This window comes from Pleurodeles waltl, chromosome 4_1 (genome assembly GCF_031143425.1).
Source record: "Pleurodeles waltl isolate 20211129_DDA chromosome 4_1, aPleWal1.hap1.20221129, whole genome shotgun sequence".
NCBI lineage: Eukaryota > Metazoa > Chordata > Amphibia > Caudata > Salamandridae > Pleurodeles > Pleurodeles waltl.
The window spans coordinates 281474513-281492053 of NC_090442.1; the positions used below are offsets into that span (position 1 = coordinate 281474513).

A 17541-nucleotide genomic window follows, 5' to 3' on the forward strand; every position below is an offset into this window, starting at 1 on the left:
CAGTAAATTAAATAAAAAGGGATTCGTTTAACAGCATGAACAAGCATGCATGTGCTTGTGGGGGCATGCGCACAAGGCAGCACAGTGCTGAAGGTTGTCCCTTATTATTGTTTTGTGTCACGTTTCAATCCAGAGTTTATTTTCTAGCTGCATAATCGGAACCAGTTCCACACATATATGCCACTTCATGTTTCACGGAGGGGTATCCAAGATATTGTGCTAGACGTTTACAGACCGTACCAGTTGGTGCAATATAACTGTCCCAATGGAACTCACAAACCAATCTCTTTTTTTTTTTGTCATTTCATGACTATTTTAATAGACATCCTAATTTGGCATTTGTTACTTCTGGAGTGCACAATTTGCCCCTTCAGCTGTATTTTTTCTGTTGTGGAGCTCATTGCCCACCACATAAATGTGTGGAGCTTGTGGCAGGTGCTCTTGGATACCCTAAAAGGCAGTTAATTGCACATTGGGGCTGTGTGGATCCAGGTGCATAGTTCTTCATGTGTGCTGTTGTAAGGTGATGGACAGTGCTGTTGTGGGACTTGGCTGTGGTGTGTGTTCTATAGAAATTTGTATTATTGCTGTTGAGGCCCCTTGACAGACAGTTAAGGCATATCTGGTCTGTGTTGTCTGCTTATGCTCTGTTACTGTAAGGGCTGCGCTGTGTGCCGCAGTGGATCCGCAGATCGGCCCAGAACAAAAATGGGCAACTTTTGGCCTATGAGGTTCCCTTAGAGACCCCTCCATGTGTTCTTTGGTGGTCAGGATACTTCTGTCCTGACCTCTTATGTGTGTGTGTTTTTATTTGTTTTCTCCCTGGGTACCCAACCAAGAAAAAAAATGGCAGCCACAACTTTCCATTCAGTTTGCGGACAGCCAGTCAGGGCCTTGCTTTGTGCTCAGATCTGTGGGTACCTGCGTCCCTAGATATTTGTTTCTTTATTTTATATCTCCCAAACTACTGAACAGATTTACAAAAAGGTCTCTTTCTACACCAAGATGTACATTCCTGCTAAATTTGGTCTAATTCTGTTAAGTGATTTAGGCTGTATCCGTGTTTAAAGATTGCAAAATCCATATAGACACAAAATGGGGAATACGTGTTTTGGGCCCCCTCTTTTTCTCAGCCACCACATGACAGATCACCCTAAACCTTTCCATACAGCTGCTGAACTAACTTGCGTGCTAGTTTTGAAAATTCTGTGAAGATTAGTCAAACACCGCCAAAGTTGTTAGCGAAAAAAAAGTGCTTTGTCTACGGGAAAAGTTGGTCCTAACTACAACTTACTACTGGCTATTGCTAGTAGGTAATTCTTGCCTTGATAGTTATATGCTCTTGGTCTACAGAAGCAACTCCAGTGACTTTACCGTAAGGCAATAGTGAATTTTCTGAATTTATACTCGCTCTTATGTGAAAATCAGCCCGTGATTTTGGCCAATTCTTGATTACAGATTTGAGGGTTGATATATAGGTAGGCCAATTAGGGTTATCCTTAATTATGTTCCACATCCTCTTCCCTGAGTTCATTCAGTCCTTGATAGTCTGCTTTGAGAATATTTTATATAGCATCCATTGATAGTAATTTTAACATTTGTTCTCTGGTATCGTATCTGATTTTGAGTAGCCCTGCTTCTCTCTGTTTCGTCCTTGAAAGGATGAGCCATGACTTCCTGTTGTGCTTCTAAAGGGAGACTAAGGTTACCATCTGGATTATTTATTTTAATTTACCGACTGATGTTAGCTGTTTACAAAGTGGCTACATCCTCCTCGATAATCTGGGATTATTACTATTGCCTATAACTATTGTTTTATCAGTGCTTAATAGCCACACAGGTGGATGAAGTTATGTTTGAAAGTTGTATTATAGACCTGGCTACTTACTGATCATTGGAAATATTTTTTTTTTTGTTAGAGTTTAAGTACGACTGGGAAGACTACCTCTAGTACAGATGGGCCAAAATTCCCTGGAGACAAAAGCTCCACGACGCAAAACAACAACCAGCAAAAAAAGGGGATCCAAGTGCTACCTGACGGTGTGTAGATTTTTTTTTTTTTCTTAGGTGAACAGTCTTGTTCTTAATAAGGCAACACTTATTATAAAAGCTGTTTTTTGTTTCTTTTCCAATCCTACAGGCCGAGTTACCAACATTCCTCAAGGCATGGTGACAGATCAGTTTGGAATGATCGGTTTGTTAACGTTTATCCGAGCGGCTGAAACAGACCCTGGAATGGTACATCTTGCGTTGGGAAGTGATTTAACAACACTAGGTCTCAACCTCAACTCTCCAGAGTAAGAATTCCTTTCTATTAAGAGTAATCATAGTTTATAGTTGTGTATGTACAGTACATCAAAGGGAAACCTTAGATTTAGAAGAATTGCCAGGTAAAAGAAGGGTGTCAGTACTTTCTGCAGCAAGAAAGTATTATTGTAGTTTTGCTAAGCATTGTCAAAAAACTGCATTATTGTTTAAGCTGTATTTGTGATTTTGATGGATACCTCTAAGCAGTAGGCCCCAGACTGGATCTGGAAACATTTTACAGCAATGCTCCTACGAGGCTGCTTTGTGCTGCTCTTGTTGTTCCATACTGCCCCCACCGAAAGTAACAGAGCGGAGTCCCCCACCCAGCCACGAGCTGTCCATTTCTTTCTTTGCATACTTTGTGTAGAAGATGGAGAGCTTGACTCCCTAGTTAGTTGATTTTCCTACGACCTCTAAATTATTTGAAACAATTGTACTAGGGAACGATGTCCCCACCCATAGTGGGTTTAAAAACCATGCAGTGACTGTAGGGATTAAATGTCAATCATGGACCAGCACACGAGTTGTCTTTGGTGCCTGGGCTTTGACCATGACTCTGAGTTGTGTAATAAGTGCACTATCATGCACCTAAAGGCAGTCTGAGACCAGCGGTACATCGGTAAACACAAAAATAAGTTGCAGCCTATGTGTTAAGTCCCGCTCCTGACCCAGGGCATGGACCTGCGTCATTCTTGTGACTGCTCAAAGTCCTCTGGCACAAGAAAGCAGATCACGTCTGGACCCCATCCTGCCCTCTGACTTTAAAGTGTAGGTGGAAGGTCATCATGATGTCAGTCACACTCCGTCAAGGTCTCTGACCACAGAACCAATTCCTCAGATGGTCGTGAAGCATCCAGAGTTTCCTGGGCTGTTGTCAAACCCTCAGCAGATCGAGGCCTTCAATCTGTCAATCTTTGTAAAGCACGGCTACTCACCCATGAGGGTCTCAAGGTGCTAGGGGCGTGGAGGGAGGAAGAAGGGAGGGGCTTCATCTGAAGAGCCACGCCTTGAGGTTCTTCCTGAAGATGGTGAGCGACGGGCTTTGTCTTAGGTACAGGGAGATGTTGTTCCAGCTCTTTGCTGCAATGTAGGTGAAGGATCGTCCTCAGGTGGTGGTTTTACAGATGTGAGGGATGGTGGCCAGTGCCATGTAGGTGAAGCAGAGGGATCTGGCGGGGGTGTGGAAGGAGACGTGCTGGTTCAGGTGGGCTGGTTCTACGTTTTGTACGGCCTTGTACATGTGGGTGAGTAGCTTGAAGGTGAATCGCTTCTTGACCAGTAGCTATTGGATGATCCTAGGTGTTGGGAGATGCGTTCTCAGCGAGGGAGGTCCAGAATGAGTCTTGCGGCAGCGTTCTGTATGAGTTGTAGGTTTTTGATGTTTCTAGTTGAGGTCTTAGCGTAGAGGGCGTTGCCATAGTCAAGATTGCTAGTGACTAAGGTGTGGGTGACCGTCCTGCGACAATCTGCTGGGATCCATCTGAAGATTTTCTGAAGTTTGCGGCATGTGTGCCAGCAGGAGGAGGCAACTGAGTTTACCTGGTGGTTCATGGATAGGGAGGAGTCAATGATGATTCCTAGGTTGCGGGCGTGCTCAGTCGGTGCAGGGGAGTGGCGCTGAGTGATGTGGGCCACCAGGAGTCGTCCCAAGCTGAGGTGGTGTTTCTGAAGATGATGAGTTCAGTCTTGTCGGAGTTGAGCTTGAGGCAGCTTTCTCTCATCCATGTGGCAACAGCTTCTATTCCTGAATGGAAGTTCCTTTTAGCCGTGTTGGGGCCTTCGGTGAGGGAACTGTTGAGTTGTGTCATCGGCATATGACACAATGTTCATACCGTGGCTTCTGACGAGGGCAGCGAGAGGGGCCATTTATCCGTTGAACAGTGTGGGACTCTGTGAGGATCCTTGGGGAACTCTGCAGTTGACTCCTGTGGGTCTGGAAGTGTAGGGCAGGAGTCTGACCCTCTGCGTCCTCCCAGAGAGGAAGGAGTGGCTCCATTCCAGGACTCTTCCGCGGATTCCTATGTCGTGGAGTCTGGTGCGCAGAGTGCTGTAGGGAGACCGTATCTAATGCTGCTGAGAGGTCGAGGACTATGAGGGCTGCGGTGTGGCCGCGGTCTAGGTGTAATCAGATGTCATCAGTGGCTGCCAGGAGGGCTGTCTCTGTGCTGTGGGTGCTGCGAAAGCCGGACTGGGAGCTGACCAGGGAGTTGTTGGCCTCTATGAAAATCTGTAGTTGTGCGTTGATTGCTTTCTCCAGTACTTTGGCGAGGTAGGGTAGCAGCGAGATGGGCCGGAAATTCTTTAGTTCTGATGGGTCGGCTGAAGGTTTCTTCAGGAGAGGGCATATTTCGGCATGTTTCCAGTCCTTGGGGAAGGTGCCAGTGTTGATTGAGCAGTCACCTGGTACAGCATCCACTGTTTCAACTAGAATCACTGTCTTTGTATGAGCAGTGTGGATCCACTTATGCCCCCTTGTACATTTGACTCCACTCTTTGCAAATGAATGCCTAGTCACCCGCATTCAAATCATGGCTGGGTGTATTATTCTAGGTTTCTGTATCTGTGCTCCTTGGTGAGACAGATTTTACCATATCAGCCAGACCTTTGCAATAATCCGGTACGATGTCCTCAGTTATAGAAACAAATGCAGCCGACGGTACATGTGGAAGTCTCATTTCTCTGCCCATAAACACTTCATGGGTGATAGTCCTGTCTTTCTGTTCGGAGTACTCCTCATATTCTTTAGCACAACAGAGGTGCATCTGACCAATTTAATCCTGTCGAAATGCAAACTTTTTCCAGACTTCCTGCTTCTTTCCTTTCTTTTGACAAGGCATTTTGCAATGGTAGTGTTTTTCTGTCCGCAGGTGTATGACCATTGTTTCTTGACTTTCTCAGTCATAGGCATCATTTTGCTGCCCTGAACGTTTAAATGCAACTCTGCATTTTATGCTGTTTCTTCTGCTTTTCACAGGTCCAATTAAATTTGTGAACTCTTCTGGTAGAGTCTGTTAACCCTTTGTGTACCAACCTGTACCTCCTCATTTTTAATGGTTAGTTCTGGGTTAGACTCATATTTAAGAGCATTACATCTTTCTGCAGATTCCTCACGTTTAAAACTATCTGTCAAGGCGTCAAACTGTGCTAAAAATGCTTTTTCCAGTTGTAGGTCTTCAGCTCCACCAGGTGGTGCCATTCGGCTCCAGCCGCAACCCCGCCCAGTGGATATGACGTTACTAGTGTATAACAGGCTCCATCCTGCTTGATGGTGTATGTTCCTGTTTTTTGACAGAGATAAGGTCAAATGCCTCCCAGATGGTTTCAGGGTTCATATTTTGCTGTAATAACCCAATTCTCTTGACATCTGCATGTGATATCTTGGATCTGAACATGGTTCTGCAGTATGCAACCCTTGTTCTTTGATTCACTCGAAGGCTATTGGGGAGTGGGGTCAAATTATTCTTCCTCATGGCACCAGAAGCGCTTTCTCCAACGAGTACACTTTCTCCTACAGATGAGTCATCTGATGGGAAGCAATTACTCAAGAGATGTTCACACAAAAAGCATTATAGGAAGGATATTTCCTTGAAAAACCAATCCAATTCCTGGAACCATTTGGAGTTGCAGTTTGTTCATTGATATCAGACTTTTATCATACTTCCAGTTGATTTGGAAGCTGCAGGAGATTCAGGCATAATTTCTGACTGTACGCACCTCACATTGGTTAAAGGCTTCATCAAGCCATGGCCATCGTTTAAACAGCTCAGGCACCAACTGGGCCACTAAATAAAGGCAGAACCACTCCTTTGGTCTTGGTGATATCAGCGTCCCTGATGCCTTCCATCTCCACAGGCTTTGGCCTTAGCGCTTAGACCGCTGCACCATTCATGTCGCCTCCCATTTAGTTACCTTCAGCACCACTTTCTGAGCTGTTATCAGGTCCACGTTCAAAGATGGCTTAAGCTATGTGGGTGACGCATAAGAAGGTCAGGACTAAACTTGAAGAGCAGTCTGTTCCTAGCGCCCAGAAATTTGCTTGAATGGAAAAACTTTTGGCTCTGACGATAAAGCCATGCTTGATCAGAATTATGGGTGCCCTGAAGATGATGATTGTGAGACCAACAATCTGCTTCCTCCTCTTTACTCTGTTGCAGTAAAGTAAAGAACTCCTGTGGTCGGTGCATCTCTCCATAAGGGAGCATCCTTCTCACCTCTGAGGCCCCAGCAGAAAAGTATCCTCCTTTACCAGTGTGTTGGAGAAATTTTGGATTTGACTTTGTCCTCTGAGGTGCCAACGTATAACAGTCTGGAATCTTGCAGTCTAGTTCTTTATTTCCAGAACTGTTGTTCCAATTTATTTAGGCTTCACTGGAACATATTTTGACTGTCTAGTAGAAGCCTTTTTCAGGCCCGGTAGTGCACTGAAAAATTGCCAGGTGCTGTAGGCCAGCTCTGGTGACCCAGCATGTTTGTCCTCACACCCATTGCCTAAAAACACCTTATGGTTCCTCTTCATCTTCCACACTGAACATCAGTGGCTTTATCTTCCAAACTGAAATCAGTGCCTTACCCATGGGTCCTCTGGACAAGGTGTCAAAAAAGATGCCATGGACTGGAAGATTTTTCCTTTGGACAATCTTACTGTATGTACGGCAAAAGCCATATGACTTTTAGACTAATATGCCCACAGCTTGTGGAGATTGACAAGACTGGCAGTGGAAAGTCTGCTGGAACACATGCAGGCACCCTTTTCTGAATTGGTCAGTGATGGCTTGAATGCTTCAAAACTGTTTCGGAAGTGCATATGACATCTGTGGATTCCATGACCCTATCCATGGACACAAATATCATATGGCCCAAGGTGCTTGAATGCATACTAGCAGTTTTTCAGGCTTCTCTGATCGACATACTATTCTGTGGCGAACAGATCTCCCTGAAGTGTTAAATAATAGTGGGCTGTGGACTGCTCGCTGGACCTGGCTTCACCTGCAAAATAGATCCATCACAAATACATGGGTTTCAGTAGCTGCTCATGAGTCCTGGTAGATACAATCCTGTCAACCGGTCCTGACACCTCAGGAGATGTACCACTCCTTTGTAGACAAGGGCGGATTAAAAGATCACTAGCAGCAGCTGATCCAATCCCTTTTGTCATCTGCTGCCGCAAATCTGCTATGACTTCCGCTCTGTCCTCTTACACTGCCATCTCTTGGAGTGAAGGAGGGCCTCCATACTTTCACCATTTAGTAGCCGATTGTGATGGATGGTGTAGGAAGTTGGCTCTGTATGCACTATTTCAAAGTAAGGAATAGTATGCACAGAATCCAAGGGTTCCCCTTAGAGGTAAGATAGTGGCAAAAAGAGATAATTCTAATGCTCTATTTTGTGGTAGTGTGGTCAAGCAGTAGGCTTATCAAAGGAGTAGTGTTAAGCATTTGTTGTACACACACAGGCAATAAATGAGGAACACACACTCAAAGACAATTCCAGGCCAATAGGTTTTTGTATAGAAAAATATATTTTCTTAGTTTATTTTAAGAACCATAGGTTAAAAAGTTTACATGTAATACTTCAAATGAAAGGTATTGCAGGTAAGTACTTTAGGAACTTTGAATAATCACAATAGCATATATACTTTTCAAATAAACCACATATAGCTATTTTAAAACTAGACACTTAGTGCAATTTTCAACAGTTCCTGGGGGGAGTAAGAGTTTGTTAGTTCTTGCAGGTAAGTAAACCACCTACGGGGTTCAAGTTTGGGTCCAAGGTAGCCCACCGTTGGGGGTTCAGAGCAACCCCAAAGTTACCACACTCCGGGCCGGTCAGGTGCAGAGTTCAAAGTGGTGCCCAAAATGCGTAGGCTTCAATGGAGAAGGGGGTGCCCTGGTTCCAGTCTGCCAGCAGGTAAGTACTCGCGTCTTCGGAGGGCAGACCAGGGGGGTTTTGTAGGGCACCGGGGGGGGACACAAGTTAGCACAGAAAGTACACCCTCAGCAGCATGGGGGTGGCTGGGTGCAGTGTGCAAACACACGTCGGGTTTTCAATGAAAATCAATGGGAGACCAAGCGGTCTCTATAGCGATGCAGGCAGGCAAGGGGGGGGCTCCTCGGGGTAGCCACCACCTGGGCAAGGGAGAGGGCCTCCTGGGGGTCACTCCTGCACTGGAGTTCCGATCTTTCAGGTCCTGGGGGCTGCGGGTGCAGAGTCTTTACCAGGCGTCGGGATCTGGGAGTCAGGCAGACGCGGTCAGGGGGAGCCTCGGGATTCCCTCTGCAGGCGTCGCTGTGGGGGCTCAGGGGGGGCAACTCTGGCTACTCACAGTCTCGTAGTCGCCGGGGAGTCCTCCCTGAAGTGTTGTTTCTCCACAAGTCGAGCCGGGGGCGTCGGGTGCAGAGTAGCAAGTCTCACGCTTCCGGCGGGAAACGCAGTTGTCTTGAAGTTGCTTCTTTGAAACAAAGTTGCAGTCTTGGGTGAACAGAGCCGCTGTCCTCGGGAGTTTCTTGGTCCTTCTAGAGCAGGGCAGTCCTCTGAGGATTCAGAGGTCGCTGGTCCTGGGGAAAGCGTCGCTGGAGCAGTGTCTTTTCGAAGTGGGGAGACAGGCCGGTAGAGCTGGGGCCAAAGCAGTTGGTGTCTCCGTCTTCTCTGCAGGGTTTTTCAGCTCAGCAGGCCTCTTCTTCTTAGGTTGCAGGAATCTGAGTTCCTAGGTTCAGGGGAGCCCCTAAATACAGAATTTAGGGGTGTGTTTAGGTCTGGGAGAGCAGTAGCCAATGGCTACTAGCCCTGAGGGTGGCTACACCCTCTTTGTGCCTCCTCCCAAGGGAAGGGGGGTCACATTCCTATCCCTATTGGGGGAATCCTCCATCTGCAAGATGGAGGATTTCTAAAAGTCAGAGTCACTTCAGCTCAGGTTGCCTTAGGGGCTGTCCTGACTGGCCCGTGACTCTTCCTTGTTTTTCTCATTATCTCCTCCGGCCTTGCCGCCAAAAGTGGGGCCGTGGCCAGAGGGGGCGGGCAACTCCACTAGCTGGAATGCCCTGGGGTGCTGTAACAAAGGGGGTGAGCCTTTGAGGCTCACCGCCAGGTGTTACAGTTCCTGCAAGGAGGAGGTGATAAGCATCTCCACCCAGTACAGGCTTTGTTACTAGCCACAGAGTGACAAAGGCACTCTCCCCATGTGGCCAGCAACATGTCTCGAGTGTGGCAGGCTGCTAAAACCAGTCAGCCTACATGGGTAGTTGGTTAAGGTTTCAGGGGGCACCTCTAAGGTGCCCTCTGGGGTGTATGTTACAATAAAATGTACACTGGCATCAGTGTGCATTTATTGTGCTGAGACGTTTGATACCAAACTTCCCAGTTTTCAGTGTAGCCATTATGGTGCTGTGGAGTTTGTGTGTGACAGACTCCCAGACCATATACTCTTATGGCTACCCTGCACTTACAATGTCTAAGGTTTTGCTTAGACACTGTAGGGGCACAGTGCTCATGCACTTGTGCCCTCACCTATGGTATAGTGCACCCTGCCTTAGGGCTGTAAGGCCTGCTAGATGGGTGACTTATCTATACTGCATAGGCAGTGTGAGGTTGGCATGGCACTCTGAGGGGAGTGCCATGTCGACTTACTCGTTTTGTCCTCCCCAGCACACACAAGCTGGCAAACAGTGTGTCTTTGCTGAGTGAGGGGTCCCCAGGGTGGCATAAGACATGCTGCATCCCTTAGAGACCTTCCCTGGCATCAGGGCCCTTGGTACCAGGGGTACCAGTTACAAGGGACTTACCTGGATGCCAGGGTGTGCCAATTGTGAAAACAAAAGTACAGGTTAGGGAAAGAAAACTGGTGCTGGGGCCTGGTTAGCAGGCCTCACCACACTTTCAAATCAAAACTTAGCATCAGCAAAGGCAAAAAGTCAGGAGGTAACCATGCCAAGGAGGCATTTCCTTACCCCCCCCCCCCCCCCCCCCCCACCAAACAAACGAAAGAGGATGAGACTAACCTTTCCCAAGAGAGTCTTCATTTATTAAGTTGAAGAACCTGGAAAGGCCATCTGCATTGGCATGGGCAGTCCCAGGTCTGTGTTCCACTATAAAGTCCATTCCCTGTAGGGAGATGGACCACCTCAACAGTTTTGGATTTTCACCTTTCATTTGCATCAGCCATCTGAGTGGTCTGTGGTCAGTTTGAACTTCAAAGTGAGTACCAAAGAGGTATGGTCTCAGCTTCTTCAGGGACCAAACCACAGTAAAGGCCTCCCTCTCAATGGCACTCCCAACGCTGCTCCCTGGGGAGTAACCTCCTGCTAATGGAAGCAACGGGCTGGTCAAGGCCATCTTCATTTGTTTGGGACAAAACTGCCCCTATCCCATGTTCAGAGGCATCTGTCTGCACAATGGACTGCTTGGAGTAATCTGGAGCTTTTAGAACTGGTGCTGTGCACATTGCTTGTTTCAGGGTGTCAAAGGCCTGTTGGCATTCTACAGTCCAGTTTACCTTCTTGGGCATTTTCTTTGTGGTAAGTTCTGTGAGGGCTGTCACTATGGATCCATATCCCTTCACAAACCTCCTGTAGTACCCAGTCAAGCCAAGGAATGCCCTGACTTGAGTCTGGGTTTTTGGAGCTGCCCAGTCCAGAATAGTCTGGATCTTAGGCTGGAGTGGCTGAACTTGGCCTCCACCTACCAGGTGTCCCAAGTAAACCACAGTTCCCTGCCCTATCTGGCCTTTGGATGCCTTGATAGAGAGGCCTGCTGATTGCAGAGCCTTCAAAACCTTCTTCAGGTGGACCAGGTGATCCTGCCAGTTGGAGCTGAAGACAGCAATATCGTCAAGATAAGCTGCACTAAAGGACTCCAAGCCAGCAAGGACTTGATTCACCAACCTTTGGAAGGTGGCAGGGGCATTCTTTAAACCAAAGGGCATAACAGTAAACTGATAATGCCCATTAGGTGTGGAGAATGCTGTCTTTTCTTTTGCTCCAGGTGCCATTTTGATTTGCCAGTACCCTGCTGTTAAGTCAAAGGTACTTAAGAATTTGGCAGGACCTAATTTATCAATCAGTTCATCAGCCCTTGGAATGGGATGGGCATCTGTCTTGGTGACAGAATTAAGTCCTCTGTAGTCCACACAAAACCTCATCTCTCTCTTTCCATCTTTGGTGTGAGGTTTGGGGACTAAGACCACTTGGCTAGCCCAGGGGCTGTCAGAGTGCTCAATGACTCCCAATTCCAGCATCTTGTGGACTTCCACTTTGATGCTTTCCTTAACTTGGTCAGACTGTCTGAATATTTTATTTTTGACAGGCATGCTGTCTCCTGTGTCCACATCATGGGTACACAGGTGTGTCTGCCCAGGGGTTAGGGAAAAGAGCTCAGCAAACTGCTGCAGGACCTTCCTACAGTCAGATTGCTGTTGGCTAGAGAGGGTGTCTGAATAGATCACTCCATCAACTGAGCCATCCTTAGGGTTTGATGAGAGGAGATCAGGGAGAGGTTCACTCTCAGCTTCCTGGTCCTCATCTGTCACCATCAACAGATTCACATCAGCCCTATCATGGAAGAGCTTTAGGCGGTTCACATGGATCACCCTCTTGGGGCTCCTGCTAGTGCCTAGGTCCACCAGGTAGGTGACCTGACTCTTCTTCTCTAGCACTGGGTAAGGGCCACTCCATTTGTCCTGAAGTGCCCTGGGAGCCACAGGCTCCAGAACCCAGACTTTCTGCCCTGGTTGAAATTCAACCATTGCAGCCTTTTGGTCATACCAAAACTTCTGGAGCTGTTGGCTGGCCTCAAGGTTTTAATTGCCTTTTCCATGTACTCTGCCATCCTTGAACGTAGGCCAAGTACATAGTCCACTATGTCTTGTTTAGGCTCATGAAGAGGTCTCTCCCAGCCTTCTTTCACAAGAGCTAGTGGTCCCCTTACAGGGTGGCCAAACAGAAGTTCAAAGGGTGAGAACCCTACTCCCTTCTGAGGCACCTCTCTGTAAGCGAAAAGCAGACATGGCAAGAGGACATCCCATCTCCTTTTGAGTTTTTCAGGGACCCCATGATCATGCCTTTTAATGTCTTGTTGAATCTCTCAACAAGACCATTAGTTTGTGGATGGTAGGGTGTAGTGAATTTATAAGTCACTCCACACTCATTCCACATGTGTTTCAGGTATGCTGACATGAAGTTGGTACGTCTGTCAGACACCTCCTCCTTCGGGAAACCCACTCTGGTAAAAATACCAATGAGGGCCTTGGCTACTGCAGGGGCAGTAGTCGACCTAAGGGGAATAGCTTCAGGGTATCTCGTAGCATGATCCACTACTACTAGTATGTACATATTCCCTGAGGCTGTGGGAGGTTCAAGTGGACCCACTATGTCCACACCCACTCTTTCAAAGGGGACCCCCACCACTGGAAGTGGGATGAGGGGGGCCTTTGGATGTCCACCTGTCTTACAACTGGCTTGACAGGTGGTACAGGAGACACAAAACTCCTTGATTTTCTGGGACATGTTGGGCCAGTAGAAGTGGTTGACTAGTCTCTCCCACGTCTTGGTTTGTCCCAAATGCCCAGCAAGAGGAATATCATGGGCTAAGGTCAGTATGAACTCTCTAAACTCCTGAGGCACTACCACTCTCCTAGTGGCACCAGGTTTGGGATCTCTTGCCTCAGTGTAAAGTAGTCCATCTTCCCAATAGACCCTATGTGTTCCAGTTTTCTTGCCATTGGACTCTTCAGCAGCTTGCTGCCTAAGGCCTTCAAGAGAGGGACAGGTTTCTTGCCCCTTACACAACTGTTCCCTTGAGGGTCCCCCTGGGCCTAAGAGCTCAACCTGATAAGGTTCTAACTCCATAGGCTCAGTTCCCCCAGAGGGCAGAACTTCTTCCTGAGAAGAGAGGTTCTCTTTCTGTTGTTGTGTTGCAGCTGGTTTCCCAGTTGTCTTTCCTTTTCTCTTGGTAGGCTGGGCCCTTTTTCCAGACTCCAGCTCTACTTTTTCACCCTGAGCCTTGCACTGTGCCCTTGTCTTGACACACACCAGTTCAGGGATACCCAGCATGGCTGCATGGGTTTTCAGTTCTACCTCAGCCCATGCTGAGGACTCCAGGTCATTTCCACGCAAACAGTCTACTGGGATATTTGAGGAGACCATCACCTGTTTCAGGCCATTGACCCCTCCCCACTCTAAAGTTACCATAGCCATGGGATGTACTTTAGTCTGATTGTCAGCGTTGGTGACTGGATAGGTTTGTCCAGCCAGGTATTGACCAGGGGAAACCAGTTTCTCTGTCACCTGTATCCCTCAGGCCTTCTACACTTGTCCCATTAATTAAGAGTTGCTGCCTGTATTTTTGCATATTAGGAGGCCAGGCAGCCAGTGTGGCTAAATCCACCCCACCCTCAGAGACTAATGTAGCTTCAGTGTGACACCTGATTTGCTCTGGGCACACTGTTGATCCCACTTGGAGACTAGCCATTCCAGTGTTAGCTGGAGTGGAGTTAGAAGTGGTACTTTTCTTGGGACAGGCCTTGTCTCCAGTTTGGTGTCCAGGCTGATTACAGCTACGACACCAGGCCTTTTTGGGATCAAAGTTTTTACCCTTGTACCCAAAATTGTTTTGTGAAGAGGCTCTGGGCCCACCCTCCTGTGCAGGTTTTTGGTGGCCTGAAGAAGAGACTTTACTATTTTTGTTTTTGGATGTCTCAACACTCTTCCCCTGGGGAGGCTTTGTGACCCCTTTCTTTTGGTCACCCCCTGTGGAAGTCTTGGTCACCCTAGTCTTGACCCAATGGTCCGCCTTCTTTCCCAATTCTTGGGGAGAAATTGGTCCTAGGTCCACCAGATGCTGATGTAGTTTATCATTTGAAAAATTACTCAGTAGGTGTTCTTTCACAAATAAATTGTACAGCCCATCATAATCAGTAACACTACTGCCTTGAATCCAACCATCCAGTGTTTTCACTGAGTAGTCCACAAAATCAACCCAGGTCTGGCTCGAGGATTTTTGAGCCTCCCTGAATCTAATTCTGTACTCCTCAGTGGAGAATCCAAAGCCCTCAATCAGGGTTCCCTTCATGAGGTCATAAGATTCTGCATCTTTTCCAGAGAGTGTGAGGAGTCTATCCCTATACTTTCCAGTGAACATTTCCCAAAGGAGAGCACCCCAGTGAGATCTGTTTACTTTTCTGGTTACACAAGCCCTCTCAAAAGCTGTGAACCATTTGGTGATGTCATCACCATCTTCATATTTAGTTACAATCCCTTTAGGGATTTTCAACATGTCAGGAGAATCTCTGACCCTATTTATGTTGCTGCCACCATTGATGGGACCTAGGCCCATCTCTTGTCTTTCCCTTTCTATAGCTAGGAGCTGTCTCTCCAAAGCCAATATTTTGGTCATCCTGGCTAACAGGAGGTCCTCTTCACTGAGGCTATCCTCAGTGATTTCAGAGGTGCTGGTCCCTCCTGTGAGGTAAGCAGCATCTCTGACTACTATATTTGGAGACAGGGCTTGAGGGGCCCTGTTCTCCCTATGCAGGACTGGAGGGGGTGGGGAAAGTCTCCTCCAAGTCATCAGCTTCCTCCTCTGGGGTGTCATCCTCAGAGGGGTTGGCTTTTTCAAACTCTGCCAAAAGCTCCTGGAGCTGTTGTTTGGAGGGTCTTTAGCCAATTGGGATTTTCTTTATTTTGCAGAGAGACCTTAGCTCCCTCATCTTAAGATGGAGGTAAGGGGTGAGGTCGAGTTCCATCACATTCTCTTCTGCACTAGACATTATGTTTCTAAAAGTTGGAATACTTTTTAAGAATCTAAAACTATTTCTTGAACTTAATTCAAACTTTCGCAAAACTTTTAAACTCTAAAAGAAATGCTAACAGGGACTAACACAAGGCCCTAGCAGGACTTTTAAACATTTAGAAAAATAGCTCAAATTGCAAAAATCAGTTTCTAATGACAATTTTTGGAATTTGTCGTGTGATCAGGTATTGGCTGAGTAGTCCAGCAAATGCAAAGTCTTGTACCCCACCGCTGATCCACCAATGTAGGAAGTTGGCTCTGTATGCACTATTTCAAAGTAAGGAATAGTGTGCACAGAGTCCAAGGGTTCCCCTTAGAGGTAAGATAGTGGCAAAAAGAGATAATACTAATGCTCTATTTTGTGGTAGTGTGGTCGAGCAGTAAGCTTATCAAAGGAGTAGTGTTAAGCATTTGTTGTACACACACAGGCAATAAATGAGGAACACACACTCAAATACAATTCCAGGCCAATAGTTTATTTTAAGAACCACAGGTTCAAATTTTACATGTAATACTTCAAATGAAAGGTATTGCAGGTAAGTACTTTAGGAACTTTGAATAATCACAATAGCATATATACTTTTCAAATAAACCACATATAGCTATTTTAAAACTAGACACTTAGTGCAAGTTTCCACAGTTCCTAGGGTGAGTAAGAGTTTGTTAGTTCTTGCAGGTAAGTAAACCACCTACGGGGTTCAAGTTTGGGTCCAAGTTAGCCCACCGTTGGGGGTTCAGAGCAACCCCAAAGTTACCACACCAGCAGTTCAGGGCCGGTCAGGTGCAGAGTTTAAAGTGGTGCCCAAAACGCCTAGGCTTCAATGGAGAAGGGGGTGCCCCGGTTCCAGCCTGCCAGCAGGTAAGTACCCACGTCTTCGGAGGGCAGACCAGGGGGGTTTTGTAGGGCACCGGGGGGGACACAAGTTAGCACAGAAAGTACACCCTCAGCAGCACGGGGGCGGCCGGGTGCAGTGTGCAAACACACGTCGGGTTTTCAATGAAAATCAATGGGAGACCAAGGGGTCTCTTCAGCGATGCAGGCAGGCAAGGGGGGGGCTCCTCGGGGTAGCCACCACCTGGGCAAAGGAGAGGGCCTCCTGGGGGTCACTCCTGCACTGGAGTTCCGATCTTTCAGGTCCTGGGGGCTGCGGGTGCAGAGTCTTTACCAGGCGTCGGGATCTGGGAGTCAGGTAGTCGCGGTCAGGGGGAGCCTCGGGATTCCCTCTGCAGGCGTCGCTGTGGGGGTTCAGGGGGGGGCAACTCTGGCTACTCACAGTCTCGTAGTCGCCGGGGAGTCCTCCCTGAAGTGTTGTTTCTCCACAAGTCGAGCCGGGGGCGTCGGGTGCAGAGTAGCAAGTCTCACGCTTCCGGCGGGAAACGCAGTTGTCTTGAAGTTGCTTCTTTGAAACAAAGTTGCAGTCTTGGGTGAACAGAGCCGCTGTCCTCTGGAGTTTCTTGGTCCTTCTAGAGCAGGGCAGTCCTCTGAGGATTCAGAGGTCGCTGGTCCTGGGGAAAGCGTCGCTGGAGCAGTGTCTTTTCGAAGTGGGGAGACAGGCCGGTAGAGCTGGGGCCAAAGCAGTTGGTGTCTCCGTCTTCTCTGCAGGGTTTTTCAGCTCAGCAGTCCTCTTCTTCTTAGGTTGCAGGAATCTGAGTTCCTAGGTTCAGGGGAGCCCCTAAATACAGAATTTAGGGGTGTTTTTAGGTCTGGGAGGGCAGTAGCCAATGGCTACTAGCCCTGAGGGTGGCTACACCCTCTTTGTGCCTCCTCCCAAGGGAAGGGGGGTCACATTCCTATCCCTATTGGGGGAATCCTCCATCTGCAAGATGGAGGATTTCTAAAAGTCAGAGTCACTTCAGCTCAGGTTGCCTTAGGGGCTGTCCTGACTGGCCAGTGACTCCTCCTTGTTTTTCTCATTATCTCCTCCGGCCTTGCGGCCAAAAGTGGGGCCGTGGCCAGAGGGGGCGGGCAACTCCACTAGCTGGAATGCCCTGGGGTGCTGTAACAAAGGGGGTGAGCCTTTGAGGCTCACCGCCAGGTGTTACAGTTCCTGCAAGGGAGAGGTGATAAGCATCTCCACCCAGTACAGGCTTTGTTACTAGCCACAGAGTGACAAAGGCACTCTCCCCATGTGGCCAGCAACATGTCTCGAGTGTGGCAGGCTGCTAAAACCAGTCAGCCTACACAGGTAGTTGGTTAAGGTTTCAGGGGGCACCTCTAAGGTGCCCTCTGGGGTGTATGTTACAATAAAATGTACACTGGCATCAGTGGGCATTTATTGTGCTGAGAAGTTTGATACCAAACTTTCCAGTTTTCAGTGTAGCCATTATGGTGCTGTGGAGTTTGTGTATGACAGACTCCCAGACCATATACTCTTATGGCTACCCTGCACTTACAATGTCTAAGGTTTTGCTTAGACACTGTAGGGGCACAGTGCTCATGCACTTGTGCCCTCA

The 17541-nt window shown here is 47.7% G+C and overlaps 1 protein-coding gene across 7 annotated transcripts in view; it reads left to right on the plus strand.

Moving 5' to 3' along the window:
- Positions 1-17541, plus strand: part of CNOT2 (CCR4-NOT transcription complex subunit 2) — a 277346-nt gene that overhangs the window by 191503 nt on the left and 68302 nt on the right. For all 7 annotated transcript variants that reach the window (XM_069228334.1, XM_069228333.1, XM_069228330.1 and 4 more), the window contains 2 exons: positions 1920-2040; positions 2141-2297. In XM_069228334.1, the coding sequence (XP_069084435.1) occupies positions 1920-2040; positions 2141-2297 (278 nt within the window). The remainder of the gene's footprint in view (positions 1-1919; positions 2041-2140; positions 2298-17541) is intronic.